This window comes from Tremella mesenterica (assembly GCF_000271645.1).
Source record: "Tremella mesenterica DSM 1558 unplaced genomic scaffold TREMEscaffold_10, whole genome shotgun sequence".
NCBI lineage: Eukaryota > Fungi > Basidiomycota > Tremellomycetes > Tremellales > Tremellaceae > Tremella > Tremella mesenterica.
Window position 1 is genome coordinate 977,872 of NW_006711234.1, and position 18,328 is coordinate 996,199.

At 44.7% G+C, this 18,328-nt stretch overlaps 4 protein-coding genes across 4 annotated transcripts in view; 3 read left to right on the forward strand and 1 right to left on the reverse strand.

Moving 5' to 3' along the window:
- The first annotated feature begins 316 nt into the window (after positions 1–316).
- On the forward strand, positions 317–1,962 carry TREMEDRAFT_40373 (putative glutathione peroxidase). Its single transcript, XM_007006351.1, has 5 exons — positions 317–525; positions 811–892; positions 1,210–1,385; positions 1,622–1,771; positions 1,836–1,962. The coding sequence occupies exons 1-5, from the start codon at positions 502–504 to the stop codon at positions 1,863–1,865; spliced, it is 462 nt and encodes a 153-aa protein (XP_007006413.1). The 5' UTR covers positions 317–501; the 3' UTR covers positions 1,866–1,962.
- A 3,985-nt stretch (positions 1,963–5,947) lies between these two features.
- TREMEDRAFT_20130 (uncharacterized protein) lies at positions 5,948–6,852 on the forward strand (the record flags this gene model as incomplete). The annotated part of the gene is made up of 3 exons (XM_007006266.1): positions 5,948–6,079; positions 6,416–6,550; positions 6,832–6,852. Coding segments are annotated over 3 exons (288 nt in total), but the record flags the coding sequence as incomplete, so codon positions are not given.
- Positions 6,853–8,092: 1,240 nt separating this feature from the next.
- Positions 8,093–15,390, reverse strand: TREMEDRAFT_64341 (uncharacterized protein; the record flags this gene model as incomplete). The annotated part of the gene is made up of 14 exons (XM_007006518.1): positions 8,093–8,691; positions 9,291–10,293; positions 10,547–11,374; positions 11,520–11,574; positions 11,767–11,933; positions 12,237–12,326; positions 12,632–12,750; positions 12,955–13,759; positions 13,937–14,533; positions 14,587–14,700; positions 14,747–14,850; positions 14,906–14,978; positions 15,026–15,123; positions 15,186–15,390. 14 exons carry the CDS (start codon positions 15,388–15,390, stop codon positions 8,093–8,095), a joined length of 4,857 nt encoding a protein of 1,618 aa, XP_007006580.1.
- Positions 15,391–16,197: 807 nt separating this feature from the next.
- Positions 16,198–18,328, forward strand: part of TREMEDRAFT_33259 (uncharacterized protein) — a gene marked incomplete at both ends in the record, with an annotated part of 3,614 nt that continues 1,483 nt past the window's right edge. The window contains 6 exons of the mRNA XM_007006284.1: positions 16,198–16,299; positions 16,417–16,578; positions 16,695–16,786; positions 16,896–17,012; positions 17,158–17,328; positions 17,511–17,832. Coding sequence (XP_007006346.1) covers positions 16,198–16,299; positions 16,417–16,578; positions 16,695–16,786; positions 16,896–17,012; positions 17,158–17,328; positions 17,511–17,832 — 966 coding nt within the window. The remainder of the gene's footprint in view (positions 16,300–16,416; positions 16,579–16,694; positions 16,787–16,895; positions 17,013–17,157; positions 17,329–17,510; positions 17,833–18,328) is intronic.

Below are 18,328 nucleotides of genomic sequence, written 5' to 3' on the forward strand. Positions count from 1 at the left end.
AGATTGAGTGAGTGTGTGTTAACTCTAGCATAAGAGGATATGAGAGTGAGGGATAGGGAGATACATACCTTCGAATTGACATTCTTCCGACATATCTTATCCCAATGTACTTACTCGGTAGTATGTGTAAAACCTATTATTACCTCTAGATCCAAGGAATCTTGATCCTTTCTATGATCTATGAGTTTTGATTTGTCACTTATAAACGACCCCCTAGACCGTAAGTAAGGCTATTGAGTAGTGTAAGGAGGAAAAAAGGAAGTAAAAAGATGATGTGAGAATGATGTGGAATGACGTCTTTTTCCCTTTCACTTTTCTTTCTCTACATTCCACCTATCAACTCTTCACTTTTCACTTTTCACTTTTCACCATCCCTTTCTAAACACGACAGTGAGATATAGAACAGTTTGAACAAGAACAAGAACAATACGAATATTACATAGTTCCAATCTTCGAGTAAGAAAAGGACGTTAAAGTAACTTGACTTGAGATTTAATCATCATGTCAGACATATATTCTTTTACCGTAAGTCTTCCTTTTCACCCACTATTATCCTCTCATCTAAGACGAAAAACCCTTCTATTCTCGTGGATCTCCATCACGAATGACACTTCCATAATCACCAAAACTCAAGTCATTTATACAATCATCAGACGGACCATCATTCTACCTCCTCTATGACTAAGACCATGACAATTTGTTCGGTCAAAAGCGTCCATCGATTGACCCTGATGAACGGTGTGATCTACTAAACCGAAGAAATGGGGAAAGACGAATGGAGTGGGGAAGATTAAGTATTGATGAAATCAGGTTCAACTACCTAAAGATACCATCCCTCTATTCGAACATAAAGACAAGACGTTGTTATTCGTCAATGTAGCTAGCAAATGTGGTCAGTACTTCCTTTCCTTATTAATCTTCATCCATACAACTCCTTTTCTTCTTACTTTTCACCCATACAACAACTCTCAAAATAACCCACTTTCATCACTAAACCATAATCCTCTACCGACGTCTTCCATTCATTGTTCTAATTCTCATCCTTCTCGACCTTCTATCATTCACTCTGCAATCACACATCCAGAATTCCTTTGTTTCACCTACTTATCCCAAACTTCCTTACTCACCTACCCCAAGTACCATTGACTTCACTATCATTTTCCCCAAGTCGAGTCGAGACAAATTGCCCGAATCACAACTGACGCCAAGGCCTCACACCGCAATACAAAGACCTTCAAGCTTTATACGAAAAATACAATTCCAAAGGTCTTGAAATCATCGGATTCCCATGTAATCAATTCAAAGGACAAGAACCAGGTACGGATCAAGAAGTTTTGGAATTTTGTCAATTGAATTATGGTGTTACTTTTCCTTTGGCCGTCAAGGTGGGTGGATGGTACTGTATATTGTTCATTCCCCCTGTTCCGGGATCGTATAAATTTCCTCGACCTTTCTTTGGGATCATGATGCGTTCTGCCACTACTTTCTCACGACACATCTACTTGTCTCGGAATCATAATGCGTTCTCCCATCACTTTCCCACCGATATCTAACTATCAAATGAGATCTCGCTGAACCCCTTACCATACAAGTGGATAAAGATAAGTTTCACTAACCCAAGGCGGACGTTAATGGACCTGAAACTCAACCACTTTGGGCTTATCTCAAATCTCATGCGGAACCACCCGTCGAAAATATCGATTGGAACTTTTCCAAGTTTTTAGTTAAAGATGGTAAAGTTGTGTGGTTCCCCGCTAGGAGCACTAAAGTTGTGAGTTGTCTTTATTCGTCATTTCCAATGATAGAGGATCAGAAAGCATGTCACTAATGGTCAGAACGACGTTGAAGCTGCTCTAGGTTTGTAGAATGTGTAGAGTGTGTACTGTATCAAGCCGTGTCCAAGGTATAGTTAAATATACAGATAGAAGTAGGAAAAAGTGATGCATCGTAGTTTGAGATGGTCAAGTAGCCTGGCATACTATGTAGCTTAGTGGTTGCAGCAAGTCACGGGGGCATACGTCGGATCCGAAGATGGTTGTGGGGACAAAGTCCGGGGTTATGGTGTGAAAAACTGCCTCATTCGGCAATTTCGCCACTTTGCCACCCAAGCAGCCGTCGGTTGAGTCATAACCCGCCTCTTAGTAAACAACTAGCCAATGGTGTGTTCGTATTACTACTATTACTCTTTTGTGTTTCCCGCCACTATTTTCTACCCCCCGAAAAGAACTTTAAGAACACGGTTAAGACTCGGGAGCTCAGTAATCATTTTGGGGGGGGTTTCGGGGGGAGGAATTTTTTTTGCCCCCCCCCCCCCCCCCTTTGTATCTGATAGCTGGGTGGGCGGTATTACCGCGATGGGTAACTATTCCATTCACTTCTCAAACGGGTAATATTCCCACTACACCCACTCACCCACTCACCCCTGCGTCATACAGCATACCCCACACTCGCACTATGATGATATGGACTGGACAGTATAACATATACCTCCCCCTTGCAGCAGTCAGATATAAAGTAGTAGCAATAATGACTCGTACAACGTCGACGTCACTGACACCATTCTTCTCTACTCTTCCCTCCCCCTACCCACCCCCCATGACGTCCTTCCATCTCACATCCACCTCACCATATGTTCATGATACCAACCATCCCAATCACCTCCAACCCGATGACCGACCCAAACATCAACATGTCATCTCGCACAAACACCTTATCTTCCCCCCCCCGCCACCCACAAACAAACAATCCCATCCGGCCTCATCTTCATTCCATTCTCGGCATGCGACATTTCGACATTCTTCACTCACCATGACATAACCATTCAACGTTATCTCCATCTATTCCCATTTCCGTCGATTGGTCGACTTGACAAATACCAACAATCATGTCTACCGTGAGTACTCGCATCTTCTCTCTTTTATATAAAATATCTACACCCGGCTCACCCTTCTCTATCACTTTCCTCAATTGTCTTTTTTCTTTCTCTCTTTTCGTCTACCTGTTTTGCTTTTCCTTGTCTTGATCCGTCTCTTGTTGTCCTGTGGCGAATATCCACAGTTTACTAGTATCAGATTTATCAACTCTACTTGCGTTCATTGGATTATATCACCTACCCTTCTTGGATCATTCCTTCGACTTGAATTGTTCTTTTCCTCACTCAGAACTTCTCTTCATCCATTCGACAACCCTACCTTCTTCGCCGAACACAATTGACGAGAAGATCACCAAAAACCTTCCATCTTGAGATCTTACTTTCCTCACTCAGTCATTACCATACTTTCAACAAACCACCTTTCATTCACCTTGTCTCCGAAAGAAAACCATTCGGAAATACAAACATTGATCCCGACTTTCGTGACCCGTTTGAATCGGTCCATTAGTAGAAAACAGTGACCTTGGCTTTATCCTTCAGTCGGAATTCGAACGTGAGTAAACTCATTTATCATTCCTTCCAACCGAGCAACCGATCTAAATTTCATTCTTACCATACGACTCTTGTTAAACTTTCCTTTCATCATTCATAATCTAGACTCTTAAATCTCATGACGTGCTTCACTACCAACTTTGCCCTACCCTTGTTACCCTCGGACACATTATCGAAACATTCCTGTCGGATCATTCCCCTTGCCAACTCTCCTGCTCTCGCCCTGATCTACGGCTCTGATCTGCCGTTTCCAGCACCCTCCTTTCCTTTACCCAAACCACATGTTCATATTCTTTTCCCTTCGGGGGTAGTTTTCTCTCTTGACTACTATACACCTTGACCGTCTTATCCCCGATCCGTCTAAAAGTTTCCCAACAAAACATGATATCCTTTGATTCCCCCCATCATCATTTTCTCGGCCTCAAACCCGTCTAAGAAACAAACTGGGAAACCGGCCATGGTCTTCTTTCATCCTTCTCATTGTTCTCTCTCTATGCTCTCGCCTCTCGCCTCTCTGCTCTCGCCTCTCACCTCTCGCACTTGGAAAAACTTGATCATCATCGCCACGCGACTATGTCATATTTCTAGGGTACATAGCATCAATCCGATGATCGTCAATCCCTCCTCATACCCCTTTTACTCTTTTCCCACTTGTTTCGATCCCGAACTTATACTATCCACTCCTTGATCAAGGAGCCCCAAGCGCACGGATAACTCTCAACTCTATCCTCCCCAGTATCATCCTATCCTTCATCAACCTCCACCTTTCGGTCATCTTTGACTTTGGTTTTCTCTTTTCTGGCACGAGGCACCCGTACGCTTCGGCTCTATCCATCTTTTATTTCCTCTTTCCATCCTCTCTGATTTTGTACCTTTCGAAAATCGTTCCAGCCGAGCTCGAAACCATTCCATGTGACTTCCGTGCCGCTGACATTACAGTCTGACATTTATATCACTTTACGACCAATAACCGGGTCATTTCGTTCCCACGTAGTAAACCAAACTTCGGCCGCGGTTAGACGATATTAGACAATCACGTCTCGAAGGCTCGGTAAGCCGATCACAAACTCTCTTTTGATTATTTCGTAATGATATACAGATTTCCTGGGGGTTTTCTTTCCAGCCCTTTTACTTTTGTATTCATCTTCCTTGTCAATTTGCCGCCGTCCCTCTGCATCTTTTCCGTGCTTAGTAGTCTAAACTCTTTCTCGTAAACTCTACCACTGGATAAATATCCTCCTCTGTTAGTCATAACACGGCGACATTATCAACCAACTACCAACTATCAACTATCATTGATTGCCTCTCTCAACCACACAAGTGACCTCATTGTCTATCAACTCTTTTCTTGGACAAAGCGATAAAAACATATATTCTTATCACCTCAACATTGAGCCAATTTATCATTTTTACCGTACTGTAGAAAGACACACATAGTCGTCAAGATGGATGAATATCGACCAAACCAACATCATGAAGATCCCTTAATAGATGAGAATATGTTACATGATTTCGGGGAAGGGGTAGGGATGGATATGCGAGATTTTTCACATGATCCTAATGGGAGAGAAGGAATGGGTGAGTGTTTTCTTTGGTGTTACATTATCATCAAGCTGTGTTCACTGGAATCCGCCGTTTGTTAATGCCACCTTGACGGATTTGTCCTCTTACATTGACCCCTCATCGTGAAGTTCTCTCATTCATCGTCCATCCTCAGGAATCTGCTGTTTTTATTCCTCTGTCGTTGTAGTGGTGGTCTCTTGGAGTGGACTCGTCGACGACTCATATCTCACCCCTCACCGAATTCATCCCCTTCACTACGTCCAATCGTAGTCTGAATGACAGCCCTTTCCTTCATCTGTACTCTGGACCCAGGCATCTTTTGGCATGTACGGACGTCCTTTCAGCTGGTCTTTGTGTTCTGGAATTAACGAATGTCCAACCTAACGAACAGTCGCTCATTTTCCCCCTCCAAGCGAACCTGGTCCATCGAGACATTCTAAATCTGCCACACCGAACATGGTAGGTTCAGTGGATGATATTTTCAAAGCGGAGACGGGTATGGATGATGATGTGGATAGTAGTGGTGATGGTTGGTTTTGTTCGCTTTCGTCTGATCCTCATTCTTCCTCTCATCCCAATCTTCTCCTGCATTCATTTGGAATGCTGTCTTGTCCCCTCTCCTTCTCCCAATCTCCTTTTGTGTATGGGACCACTGCCCTCTTACAGCTCTTCCTTTGCATCCTATTGGAACATTGTCCTCTCCCTTCTCCCCTCTCCTCAGTTTTCCCTAGCATACCGTTGCAACTTTGTCTTCTCCCTCTCCCCAGTCATCCCTAGCATACTAAATCATTGGCCTTGCCCACCCGACCTTTCACACCGCTTCTCAAAGGGTCCATATTTCCGATCATAGTCTCGAGCAATGATGGCACCCGCCTCGTTCAACCTTCCACTTGACGGGGAATCCCTCGCTTACCCCCAGGTGACTCTTTCCGCGAAGGATCGAAGAAACGCGCCAGGCCAGACGTCGCCGGAGGGTTCACCTTTGTAGATGGGAACGATTCTGGGCGTAGGAAGATTCGTATAGAATACATCGCGGACAAGGGGCGTAGACATATCACTTTTTCCAAGCGCAAAGCGGGGATCATGAAGAAGGTGAGTAGAGTCTACCTTTCTCGCCTTCTGACTCTATGTGCTACTTCGTGATCCCCGATCTCGCTTCCTGATCTCGTCCGAGGGATGTTGATGATTGCTTCCGAGGAGTCGATGGTTGAATTTACCCAATCTGGCTTGAGCATCACGTGTGACATGATCTTGTCCCATAGCCGACTATTCCTTTAGATCTCGAGGTAGAGTCATGATCTTTTTCCATAGCCGACTATTCCTTTAGATCTCGAGGTAGAGTCATGATCTTTTTCCATAGCCGACTATTCCATTAGATCTCGAGGTAGAGTCATGGTATGACAAATGTAACGATCGCTGACAAATCAGGCATACGAACTTTCTATCCTCACTGGCACTCAAGTCCTCCTACTGGTCGTGTCTGAAACTGGACTCGTGTACACTTTCACAACGCCTAAAATGCAACCTATGGTGCAGAGGCCCGAAGGAAAGAATTTGATTCAAGTGAGTGACTGCTTTGAGTCTTTCGCCCCCCTGATATTTTTCTTTACATCGAACTCGTTCCTCAGTTTACATGTTTTACGTGTCGTTTATCCTTTGCGCCCATGTAGGGTCCAAATTTGATCTTGTCATGTATCATCTCCCTCATCTCCCCTTCTCATCTGCCCCATCTCCCTTCTCCGCCCACGTGAAACTCCCGATCGTTCAAACTACTCATCTGCCCGGGCAAATTGCCATTTAGAACCTGAACCCTGTTCCCGTTTCATCCACTAACTCACTCCCAGGCATGTCTCAACTCTCCCGAAGGTTACGGACCTGACGGTGAACCCATACAAGGTGTAACAGCCACCAAAGCTAAAAACGGTGGTCTCGCTATCCGTCCTCACAAATTACCTCCCTCGGCAACAGCCGCCATGGCCGCTACAGCTCATGCATCAGCAATGCAAAATCATAATAATTCCCAATCCCACTCTCACTCTCACTCCTCTCTTTCTCATGCTCTCCCTCATCCTGATCAACAAAATGAAGATCATTCCCGACCGAAACGTAGATTACCTTCAGCAAAATCAAAGAAACATTCACCTACCCAACCAGATGATATCGAACTACCACCCGTCCCTCAAATCCCAGGTATGAGACCTCATTCACCACATCAACATTCTCAATTATCAGGACAAATGTTAGTCTCACCTGTTTCAGGTGTGGGGGGATATCAACTCCCACCTGATTATCCACAACATACAGCTTATTATGGTCCTAGTGGAAATGAAGGATATCCTTATTATGGTAGTATGAACGGATATATGGTTTCTGCTTCACATGAACAGAACCAAAATCAAAATCAGAATCAGAATCATACTCAAGGTGTACAAGGACCGCAAGTGGTTCAAGGAACACAAGGGTTACAAGGGAATCCATTAGGTTATGGAGATGAAAGAAGAAGAATGTTGATGGATCAAAGAGGTGGTATGGGTATGGGTATGTGAAAGATGAGATTTGATTGTTTTTTTAGAAGTATTACGAGGGTAATTCGAGAAATGGTGTTGAGAAGGGCACGCAGGGTGTAGAGGAATATGTTTGAAGTGAATGTGATTTCTTTAGACCAATCGAAAGTTGAGACAAGTTGAGATTTCGAATATTCTTCACCATTGGATTGATTGGATGATAGGATGGATGGTAGGATGAAAGGCTGATGAGGAAGATTGTGTTTGATAAGTCGGTTCTTCCAATCGTTCGTTTTTTCTTTGTGTGATGACGATGAAACGTATGTAATTATTTGTCAAACTATCCATGCTGTACCTGTCCGTGCGTCCAAATCTGCATCATGCTCGTCAATGCTGAATAAAGTACTGGGGCGTACTCTGGTGAGAATTGACGAAGATCGTCTTGGGGATAGATGAGACAATTATAAGAAAAGAACTACATTGAATATTCATTATCGTTCATTTATTTACCCCTTCCCCTTTACTCTCCCCTTCCCCTTCACTCCCCTGCTTCACTCTCCCCTTCACTCTCCCCCTTCCCCTTCACTCTCCCCTTTCCCCTTCACTCTCCCGCTTCTTTCCCTCCTTGTCCCTGTCCCTGTCCTGATGGTGCGGTTGAACTGCCCGTAGTCTGAGTACTTCCATCTGTCTGTCCACTTTGGCCAGGTTGTCCAATCTGACCGATTTGACCAATCTGGCCAGGTTGAGCAATCTGACCAGTCTGACCCGGTTGAGAAGGTTGAGCAAGTTGACCACTTTGGCCAGGTTGAGCAGGTTGGCCAGGTTGAGCAAGTTGAGAAGGTTGAACAGGTTGACCCGGTTGAGAGGTAATTTGACCAGAAGAAACAATCGTCGTTTCACCACTAACACGTCTCAAACCTCCTCCTCGAGATCTTCCAACTCCTCTAGGTCGTTTAATCATCCTTGGTCCAGATTGGATTCTTGTTAATATATCTTGTGTTTGTGCTTCTCCCTGTGTTTGTCCCAATCCCAATCCCTGTGATTGTCCTTGTCCTTGGATTTGTCCCAGTCCCTGTGATTGAGCGTGGGATTGGGCATGGGATGGAGAAGACTCTAAAGAATCTTCGATTTCACCTTCTTCAACCAAAGGTCTTTTAACACTTTGAACAAGTGATGTTTGAGATAAAGCTGCGTTGACGGCTGAAAGTCAGTTTCCTGATTTGTTATTTGTTGAAAAGTTCAATCGACATGATCTCTATCTCCCTGGATCATCACTTCCCATGAAGAGCAAGTGAGGATCTCTTTCGAGTACTCGAGTTCCCCGTGAAGAGCAAGTGAGGATCTCTTCCGAGTGACCAAATTCCCCGAGAAGGGCAGGTCAGGATAGGATCTCTCCGAGTGAACGAATTCCCCGTGAAGAGCGTGTTTGATTGATAAAGAAAGGTTTGGGAAGGTGACCCATGTGGGATGAAGAGATTAAATTCTTTTTTGATCAGGGGTGAATAGACAGGATGAGGTTCATATGTACTACAGATAAAATATGAGGTAGGAAGAATTTTAGTGCGTCAATTCCGCATTTGGACGATGACCTTGAATAATGGGTAATGGGACAGAGTTGCGAACGTGGACTTGGTGTCGACATGTGGTAATACGGGGAAAGAATAGGGAAAAAAGTCAAGTGAAGAGTAGTATATGTAGGAGATGGAAAATGCTTCTTTGGGAACACGAGTCGAGTTGGAAGACAGGGAGATAAAGAGGCAAAGAGACAAAGAGAGGGAAAATATCCAAAAATAACTCACCATTCAATACGGGATTAGGTCTAGTTCCCACTACTGCCCTACCTCTCACAGATCTTCCACGACCACGTACCATCCCTCTGGTTGGTAAACCAGATGAAACGTTTGTATTGTCTCCTACATTCCCACTTCCTTTCTGGGCACCGTCCCCACTCTCACCCGTAGTGGCAGCTTCCTGTCCGGAAGGTTGTTGACCCACTTGCAATCCTGAGCTCTGTCCATGACTCGAGTTTGAGTCGGTGGAAGTTACGCCTTGTTGGTTCTGTCCAAAAACTTGACCAGCAGAGGGTGTTCCAACTGATTGAGCAGAACTTTGACCAAGAGCCGGAATAGAAGGTACAAAAGAGAAATTGGGAGTCGAAGTGGTCGATTGTGTAAATGCTGATGCTGGGGGTATCTGATTACTGGTGATAGTAGATGAAGTAGGATTAGAAGAAGATACTGGAATTTGATTTTGAGCAGTTGAAGATCCAGCCTCTGCCTCTCCTTCCATTTTCTTAGCTTTAGCTTCCGCCTCAATCTTTTGTCTCTCTAATGTTTTCCTTGTAATCTCAGCAGTTTTAACTTGTCTTTCCAAAGCTTTTACTTTCGATTGTAATTCTTCTATTTGTTTTTGACGAGATTCCAATTGATCTTGAAATTCTTTCTCCATTTTCTTTCTTTCCTCTTTTATCCCCTCGTCCGTTCCAGCAGCCCCGGATGATCCTTCTTTGAGTACTGAATGTGAATCCTGAGGTCCGAGTTGGATTCGTAATTGATTTCGAAGTTCATCAAGTTCAACTTGTTTATTCTCTAAAGCCTTTTTCACAGCTTCTTCAATCACTTGATTATTCACACCGACTGTATCGACGGACATGGCAGAGGTGGAAGATCGTATTTCTAACAATTCTTTTTCTAATTCTGTTATACGGTTCGTTGCTATACTTTGAGAAGTACCCAGTTCAGAAACTTTTGAACGTAGACCTATGTTGGCTTTGTTGACTCTGGTGACATTTGCTTCGTAGCGCTGAGCATTAGCTGGGTAGTTCATAGAGATATCAGGTAAGAGAAGCGAAAGTGAAGCTCGTCACAGTGTTATTGACAGCATTTGGGCGAGGAAGTCGTAAGGGAGTGTAGGCGAAGAATTCCTGAGGAATGGGGATGAAGATTTCTATGAAAGTTTAGGTGAAAAGACTCCCGAGGAAGGTTGGCTTGAAGTATACCTGAGTAAGTGAAAGTGAAGAAGGATAGAGAGTTTTTGAATAAAAGTAAAATCTCACCTGCTCCAACTCTTCTTTCTCCCTTTGCAACACCTCCACTTTCATTTGTAACTCTCTCACACTCTCATCTACTGATTCACCTCCACTCACTTCCATCCCACTCGAAACCCCACTTCCTGCCGCCTTGGCAACTTCCAAGTCCTTTTCAGCTTGTATCAAACGTCTCTGCAATTCGTCCCTCTCCGCTCTAAGAGCTTCCCCATCTCCTTCAACCCCAACCCCATTTCCGGCCCCTCCCGATGCCACGACCCTCGAACTCATTTCACTCTGTAATCTCTGTACGGTCATTTCCTTCAAACTACTAACTCTTTCAGCTTCTACCAACTTCCTTTCTGCTTCTCCCAACTTGACTCTCGTCTCTTCTAATTCTTTCTGTAATCCTTCAAGTTTCTTCTTGACATCTTCCAACTCGGTATCTTTCTCTTGGACTGAAACTGGATCTTTACTCTTTCCTTTCAACTCTTCCAGCTGTCCCCTCAAGGTCTCCACCTCAGACGTTTGTGATCGTAATCTCTCCAATTCGGTACCTTGTGATCTTAATGTTTCCAATTCAGAAGCTTGTAATCGTATATTCTCCAACTCTTTCGATTGATCGTCCAGAAGTTGTAATCGCATTTTAGCCTCTTCCACAAGTTGTTCAGCACGACGTTTCCAATTCATACCTATTCGATGCCGGTTTTCGCTTTCCGCTTTGATACGTTCCAGCTCGGATCTGAGTTCAGTGAGTTGTTGGTCGCGTGAAGAGGCGAGGGAAGTGGCGGAAGCGAGTTCAGATTGGACGGCAGAGATTGATGAAGCTAGACGAGAGTCGAATTCTTCAGCGCGTTTCTAATTGTCAGCGACGTGGATGCACAATCAGCGTTGAAGAGCAGGTTCCTCAGTGATATCAGGGGTAGTTGTACAGAAACGAAGAACGTAGGACGGGGCAGGGGACATGGAGGTGAGCCGTAGGGAGAGATAACGGAGGACAGACCTCAGCAGCACGGGCAGCATCTCTTGCTTGTTGTATTTGAGTGCGGAGTGCGGTGCTGGAGATTAGCATGGTCAAGACAAGGAGGGTACACGAGGCAACAAAACAGGCCCTGATAGGATGACAAGTCTGACAGAGTCAAGGTCGCAATCGACATCAGAAGAATTGTGTTGACAATTTACCAAGGTCACAGCTGTAATGGAAGGACAGAGACCAACAGGCGGGGAAGTAACAACGCAGAGAAACTCACCTATCCCGTTGAAGCTCTTCAATTCTTCTCTCATACCCAGCACGTTCATCCACCCTTGTTCGCTCATTCTCAGAATGTACAGTATTGAGATTATCGATCAACTGTTGTAACTTCGCTCTTTCACTTTGGACCGTTCTGAAATCTGCTTGAAGGCGATTTTCCGTGCTCTGCATGTAAATTTCACTTGTCTCTCCATGAACCCTGAAGACACAACTTTCCCGATTTCTTCTTCAATGATCTCACACGCTGGTTGAGAAATGGAGTGGGGTCACATTCTGACAACTCCAGCGTACACGTCATACGACGAAGGTGTGAGCGGGATTGGAAGCTCTCACGACTCCAGCGTAGACGCCATTTGGCTCTGTCAGGGTTGTGGGTGTTTAGATACGAGAACGGTGGACTTTCAAGTGATGGCTTAGGGTAGAAAGCCAAAGTGAAGCGATTGAGGGGATGAAGCAAGTTGGACTGACCTGCCATAAATCTTTTTCAGCTCGAACAGCGGCCACTTCATTCCTTAATCTATCAGACTCGGCTTGACGTACGGCGAGCTGTTCCAGAGCCTGTTATCAGCAAAATGCCCGGCACGTCGGACGGAGGCAGGAGAAGTTGGTAAAAGTTGGAAAAGGTATTGAAAGTTTCGTGAGATTGGTAGGTGAAGAGTCGTCAGATAGGTAAAGATTCAATAGGAGACGAAGGCTGGAGAGGTACGTTGAGACTCGAAGCAAGAGGAGAATGGGAAAATGGGTGAAGGCTTGAGAAGTACGTTGCGAATCGAAGCAGGGGGAGGACAAGAAGACGACTAAAGATTGAGAATGGCGACGAGTAAAGGAGTCGGGATGAGTGAAGTGGTAAAGACATGACTCACCTGACGACGCTCTGAATGTGCTTGAACAATGTTGGCTTGTAATGTTCTCAACTGTGATTCGAGCGATGCAAGTTCTTGTTTTTGAAGATTGTGTGTTTCAGTGGAAATGCGTTGTTGTTCTATATTGAATCAGCATCCATGTGCCATCACGGTCCATTGTCCGACTTCAAACCCAAAGCGCAAGTGACCGAAGGTATATTGGGAGGACTGAATGCTTGTGGAAGATGGGAAGAGCGTTGAAACCAATTTATTCTCAAGAAAGTGACAAACAGGGAGACAATGAGACGATGTCGCAGTGAGAAAACATGGGTCAAACTACCTACCTTCCAATAAAGAAACTTTAGCCAAAGCCTTTGCTTTCTCAACTTCCGCCGCACCAGCTTGTCTACTTTTCATCATCATTTCCTCTCTAACCTCTCCAATTTCCTTCTCAGCCTTCACTTTTATGATCCCCAATTCCGTCTGTAAATTCCCAACAGTAGTTTCCAAAACACCTTGTCCATCTTCCAAAGGACCTTTATCGTTCTTTCCTGAAACATGACTCATTCCTAACCCTTCACCTTTAGCTAATAATTTACTAAAGAAATCTCTCTCTCTAGTAACTTCTAATATCTTCTTTTGACATTCAATCAATTGAGTATGTAACTTTTTGATTGTTTCAGTAGCTTGATCAAGTGATTCTCCAACGTTGATATCATCTTGTTCTGTTGTAACTCTTCTGATTTCTCTTTCATCTAGTTTTTGCATCAACCCTCTTGTTAGACGAAGAAGTTTTTGGTTTTGTTCTTGTAATGAACGCAAAGAACGGAATTCTAGTAAATGATCAGTGATAATGTCACCTGTATCAGATACTATAGATGTAGAGTCTAAAGAAATGGAAGAGAGGGAGGGATTATCACGAATTGAAATTTGATGTAATAGGGTTTGAACTTGACGAGATAAATCAGAGGTTTCTTGTCGGAGAGAAAGTACTTCTTCATTGTGGTATGTTGAAGATGCTTGGATTGATTTTAACTGAGATTCGAGAGAGTCACGAGATGAGAGAGTGGAGGCAAGTTCGGATGCTAAAGCATTGGCACGATCGATAGCTTGAGAATGTTCGGCGGATTGTTGTTCAAGAAGGGGTTGCTATAGTGTGAGAATGACATTCTTCTCGCAATCCAACACTCATGTCCACGCTTATTTCCTGTCTTTGAGGAGAGTTAATGTCAAGAGACAAGCAGGATAGTGGTAGATCAAACCATACTCCTCCACAAACGTTCGTAAGAAAAGTATAGTGTGACAGGGGGAAGATTCTTCACTCACCTTCTCAGCAATCTCATCAGTGATCTGGTCCAGCAGATTCTCTAATCTCCGAACTTCCTCTTCCGCTTGTCTAAGTTTTGTTTCCTGAACCTGATAATCCGTAAAGAACTGAGTATATGATTTCCCACTCTGTCTGATCTCCGATGCCAATGCAGCAGCTGGACTAACTCCACTTCCATCCCCTCCAGCCAAAGCTAATCTCTCAACGACCAATTTCAAATCTTCTACTCTCTTCTCCGCTTCTTTCCTAAATCTCTCTTCTTTCTTCCACTTTTCACTCCAACTCTTCTCATTCTCCGAATGGATCATCGTCAATCTCTCCAATTCCGCCTCACGATCCATAATGACCGCTCGAGCATCATCGCCCCTTTTCTCCAACACACGGTTCTCATCTACTAACCGGTGTATCTCCAAAGATGTAGAGGCCTTTTTGGAAGCTGCGGCCGAGGTGAGAGTGGCTATGTTTGCATGAGCGTCGGCGAGTCGACGTGATTGATCGTTGAATGTACGTTGGAGAGAACGATGATTGTTTTCTATGGATGTAAGACGGGCAATGGCCGTACTGAGTTCCATCTCTAATCGAGATAATTCAGCTTGCTATTCATGTCAGCTGAAAAGAAGAATGAATTTTAAATGATTGAAAAACGGACCTGTTCCGCTCGATATTTTCCGAATCTTTCTTCCACATCCGTGAGGGATTTGTTGAGGTTGAGTATCTCTACGCGAGAAGCTTGTAAAGCCTGTACACTTCTTTGCTCATTAAACTACTTCTGTCAGCTGGTGACAATGAGAAATACAGAGACAATTGACCTTGGCTGATTCGGCGGCCATCTTGAGCTCTGAAACTTCAACATCGAGATGAGCTATCTTTTGTGACGAATCGGTTTTCTGTGCTCGTAGAGTGTATAAGTCCTCTAAGATATCATCAGCCTACGGCATGTATTAAGAAGGAGGGTTGAGTAAACTGACGAGCATTTCGATTAAGTCTCTGTTGTAATCGTTCGGTCTCTTCCAACAATTCCCTTTTCTCTTTCTCCGTTATCTGAAATGAATCAGCTCTTCCCAGCAAATATTCATGAGCTGACTCACTTGTACTCTTGTTTGTAAGACAGATAATTCTGAGGAAGCCTTATGAAAAGAAGATTGTAATGATGATAGTTGTGTACGGAGTTGATCTTGAGCCGAGACTATCCCATCAACATTTCACATCACCATATCATCCGCTGTTAGATGTGCAAAAAACACTAACCTGCAACATTCTTCTCAACCTCCAGGACCTGTTTCTCATTCCTCGCCTTCTCCGCAGCAGCCTCTAAAGTGGTTATCTTCCTCTGAGCATCGGCCAAGGCTTGTTCTTGTTCCACCAAAGCCCTGATTTCATCTGTTGACACCCCGCCTTTCTCACCAGCAGGAACGTCGGGGATATCTCCCTTAGACATCTGCGTGTCCTCCATGATACCCGTAGTAGGATCTTGGTACGCGATGAAGAGGTGTAGAGTGATGATGAGGTAACTTGGAGAAACACAAAAAGCTTGGTGGGTTGGGTGGAAAGAGGACGGAAGTAAATGTTCCTCTAATAACACTCACTTTACGTAAGCAACACACTCCACCAACCACCCACCCAAAACCTTTGCCATTCCTCTCTATCATCACTTTTCACCCACCACTACATCATGCCAGTACCACCAGACGAGTCTCTCCCTGCAGATGGTCCAGCGGCGGAGATACATGCTAGCACCCATCCCGATGGAGAACCAACAGCTCAAGAGGTCCTCGAACGATTCCAACAGCTAGGTCACGAGGCAGCAGAGGAAGAATCCTCTGATGAAGGTGAAGAGGGGAAAGAGAACGGACAGGGGATCAAAGATGCTGATGGACATGGGGAAGGTGAAGTCGAAGGTGGAGGTAAGAAGAAAAAGAAGAAGAAGAAGAAGAGTAAAGCTAGTAAAGCTATAGCCAAGCTCAAGTGAGTCATGTTCCCACCCCCGGGAGATAATCGTTAATCACTCATGATTAGAGAAATAGCCACTGGTGAAGCACCTCAAGAATTGATAGATGCTGTCAAGAAGAATATAGATTTAACTCAACCTGATGCTCCTTCAGATGGTACGCCTTTTCTCTTCTACTCTACCTCTCTCATCCTTGTCACAAAGGTCTCACGCCCCCTCGAGGCGGACCACGCAGAGAAAGAATCTGGCCTCACCCAAGACACGTTGTCACTGAATATCATCCAGGGGGACCGACTGATTGACAAAACAGACATGATCAAACAGGGACTGAAAGCTATGAACTTGGTCAAATTACTCGATGGTCAGACTGCACTAGGGAATAAATCTGGTACGAAGGATATAGGACAGTACAAGGTGTGTCACTCGTCGCCATTCCGTATTCTCTATGCTATCATGTCTTCTCACTATCGTATTTTCAATGATTCCTCAATCGGGATACCAATGAGGTTGAGAAACATGTTCATGAGACAGTTCTGGAAAACTCAACCTGTACCTCAAATGGGACAAGATAGAGAGATCATTGAAGAAGGTCCGATAGACCAGTTGAAAACACCACAAGAGGTAAAACAAGAGCCTGGACCATTACCGAGTGGGTTTGAGTGGTGTACCGTGGACATACAATCGGGAGAGCAAGTGAGTGAAACTTGACTCTCATCACATCATCTCATTCCATACCATGAACATGTCACTCGCATGCGATAGCGGCTTCAAGGTAGCTGGGAAGGCTCGAGAATCAGCTGACTGTGTAGTGCAAAGAAGTCTATGAATTACTATCGGAAAACTATGTCGAGGATGATGATGCCATGTTTCGGTTCAACTACTCGAAAGAGTTCTTACTTTGGTAAGTGCGCTCAGAAATTTTCCTCCGCCGTCTTCTCCGCTCCGTCAACTAAAAGCATGCCGTGTGGTGTGTGTTCAGAGGTTGAGAGTGTTTGAAGCTAAAGAATTAGGGCCCTGACTGCACCTGGCTACGTACCCGACTGGCATATCGGTGTGAGAGTGATCAAATCTGGAAAATTGGTGGCTTTCATCTCCGGTATCAAAGTGGAGATTCGTGTGCGGTCGCAGTGAGTAAAGCGCTTCTCTTTTCTCATATAAGTATCGCTCCCCTCCACTAGGTCTCTTCGAAAGACTCGCTCAATTCCCACGAGACTCACTTAATCCCTCTGCAAAACATTCACCGGATCTCCTGAATTGTATGCTGACCTATAGCACATTTGACTCTGCCGAAATCAACTTCCTCTGTGTCCACAAGAAGCTCCGCTCTCGTCGTTTAGCCCCCGTCCTTATCAAAGAAGTCACAAGACGATGTAATTTGAGTGACGTGTGGCAAGCCATTTACACGGCCGGAGTGTTGTTACCCACTCCTGTTTCCACATGCCGGTATGTCTATTCTTCTACCTCTCCCTCCCCCCTATGCCACTGTCGCCATCACCTTGTTCGCTCTTCCCTCTCTTGTCGTACCTCTGTTGCCCTACTTTTACCCTTCCCTTCCCCTATCTCTTCAGACTGCTAGTGGATCTATAGCAGCGTGTTGTATGGGTGAATATGATGAAACCAACGAGCAGATACTACCACCGTAATCTCAACCCTCCCAAATTAGTAGACATAGGTTTCGCCGCTCTCCCTCGTACATCCACCATCGCAAGAATGATCAAACAATACACCGTCCCTATGCAAACGCACATACCTGGGTTCAGAGAGATGGTTTCGGCCGACGTACCTCAGGTCGGAGCGTTGTTACGAAAGTATCTCACTCGATTTGACGTTGCTCAGACGTTTGGGAGTGATGCAGAGGTAGAACATTGGTTTTTGTCTGGTAAGGGGAAAGGAAGGGGGGATGGTGTCAAAAGGGATGGTCAAGTGACTTGGGCATTTGTCGTGGAGGTGAGTGATTCCTTCTTCTCTTTCATATCACACCTTCTCTTCCCTTACAATTTCTCACACTTTGATTGAAAAGTTGTCTACGTCCCAGCCTACATATAGTCATCTGAATTTTGTCCGATGACCATTTCACATCGCTTCAAAAAAACTCCCCTGCTTCTGATACTCTACCCATGCACAAATCACCTCTTACGAGTCACTTCGGTCGCCCCCCCCCCCCCCCACCAAATTGTCTATACCCTGTAGGAAGGCAAGTTTGGGCCCTCGGTTGATAGTCGTTGTAATTATTAATAAGTCCCTGTCTGGAAACTCGGATGAACCTTACATTTCGCTAAATCCGAGGGGAGGGATTGTTCGACCCGCCTTGATAATCATGGATCAGGTGTGCGTCACAAGGATACCTGTCGTATAACGGTCTAATTCGCGGAAAGAACACAACTTGCTCACTCTGCATAGACATAATAATCTTGAAGCGGCTGATCACAGGAATGAGCATGGT

Coding starts and splice junctions, on each gene's coding strand:
- TREMEDRAFT_40373 (XM_007006351.1), top strand. CDS start 502: ATGTCAGACATATATTCTTTTACC. Junction 893..1,209: donor CAATGTAGCTAGCAAATGTG/GTCAGTACTTCC, acceptor ACTGACGCCAAG/GCCTCACACCGCAATACAAA. Junction 1,772..1,835: donor CCGCTAGGAGCACTAAAGTT/GTGAGTTGTCTT, acceptor ACTAATGGTCAG/AACGACGTTGAAGCTGCTCT.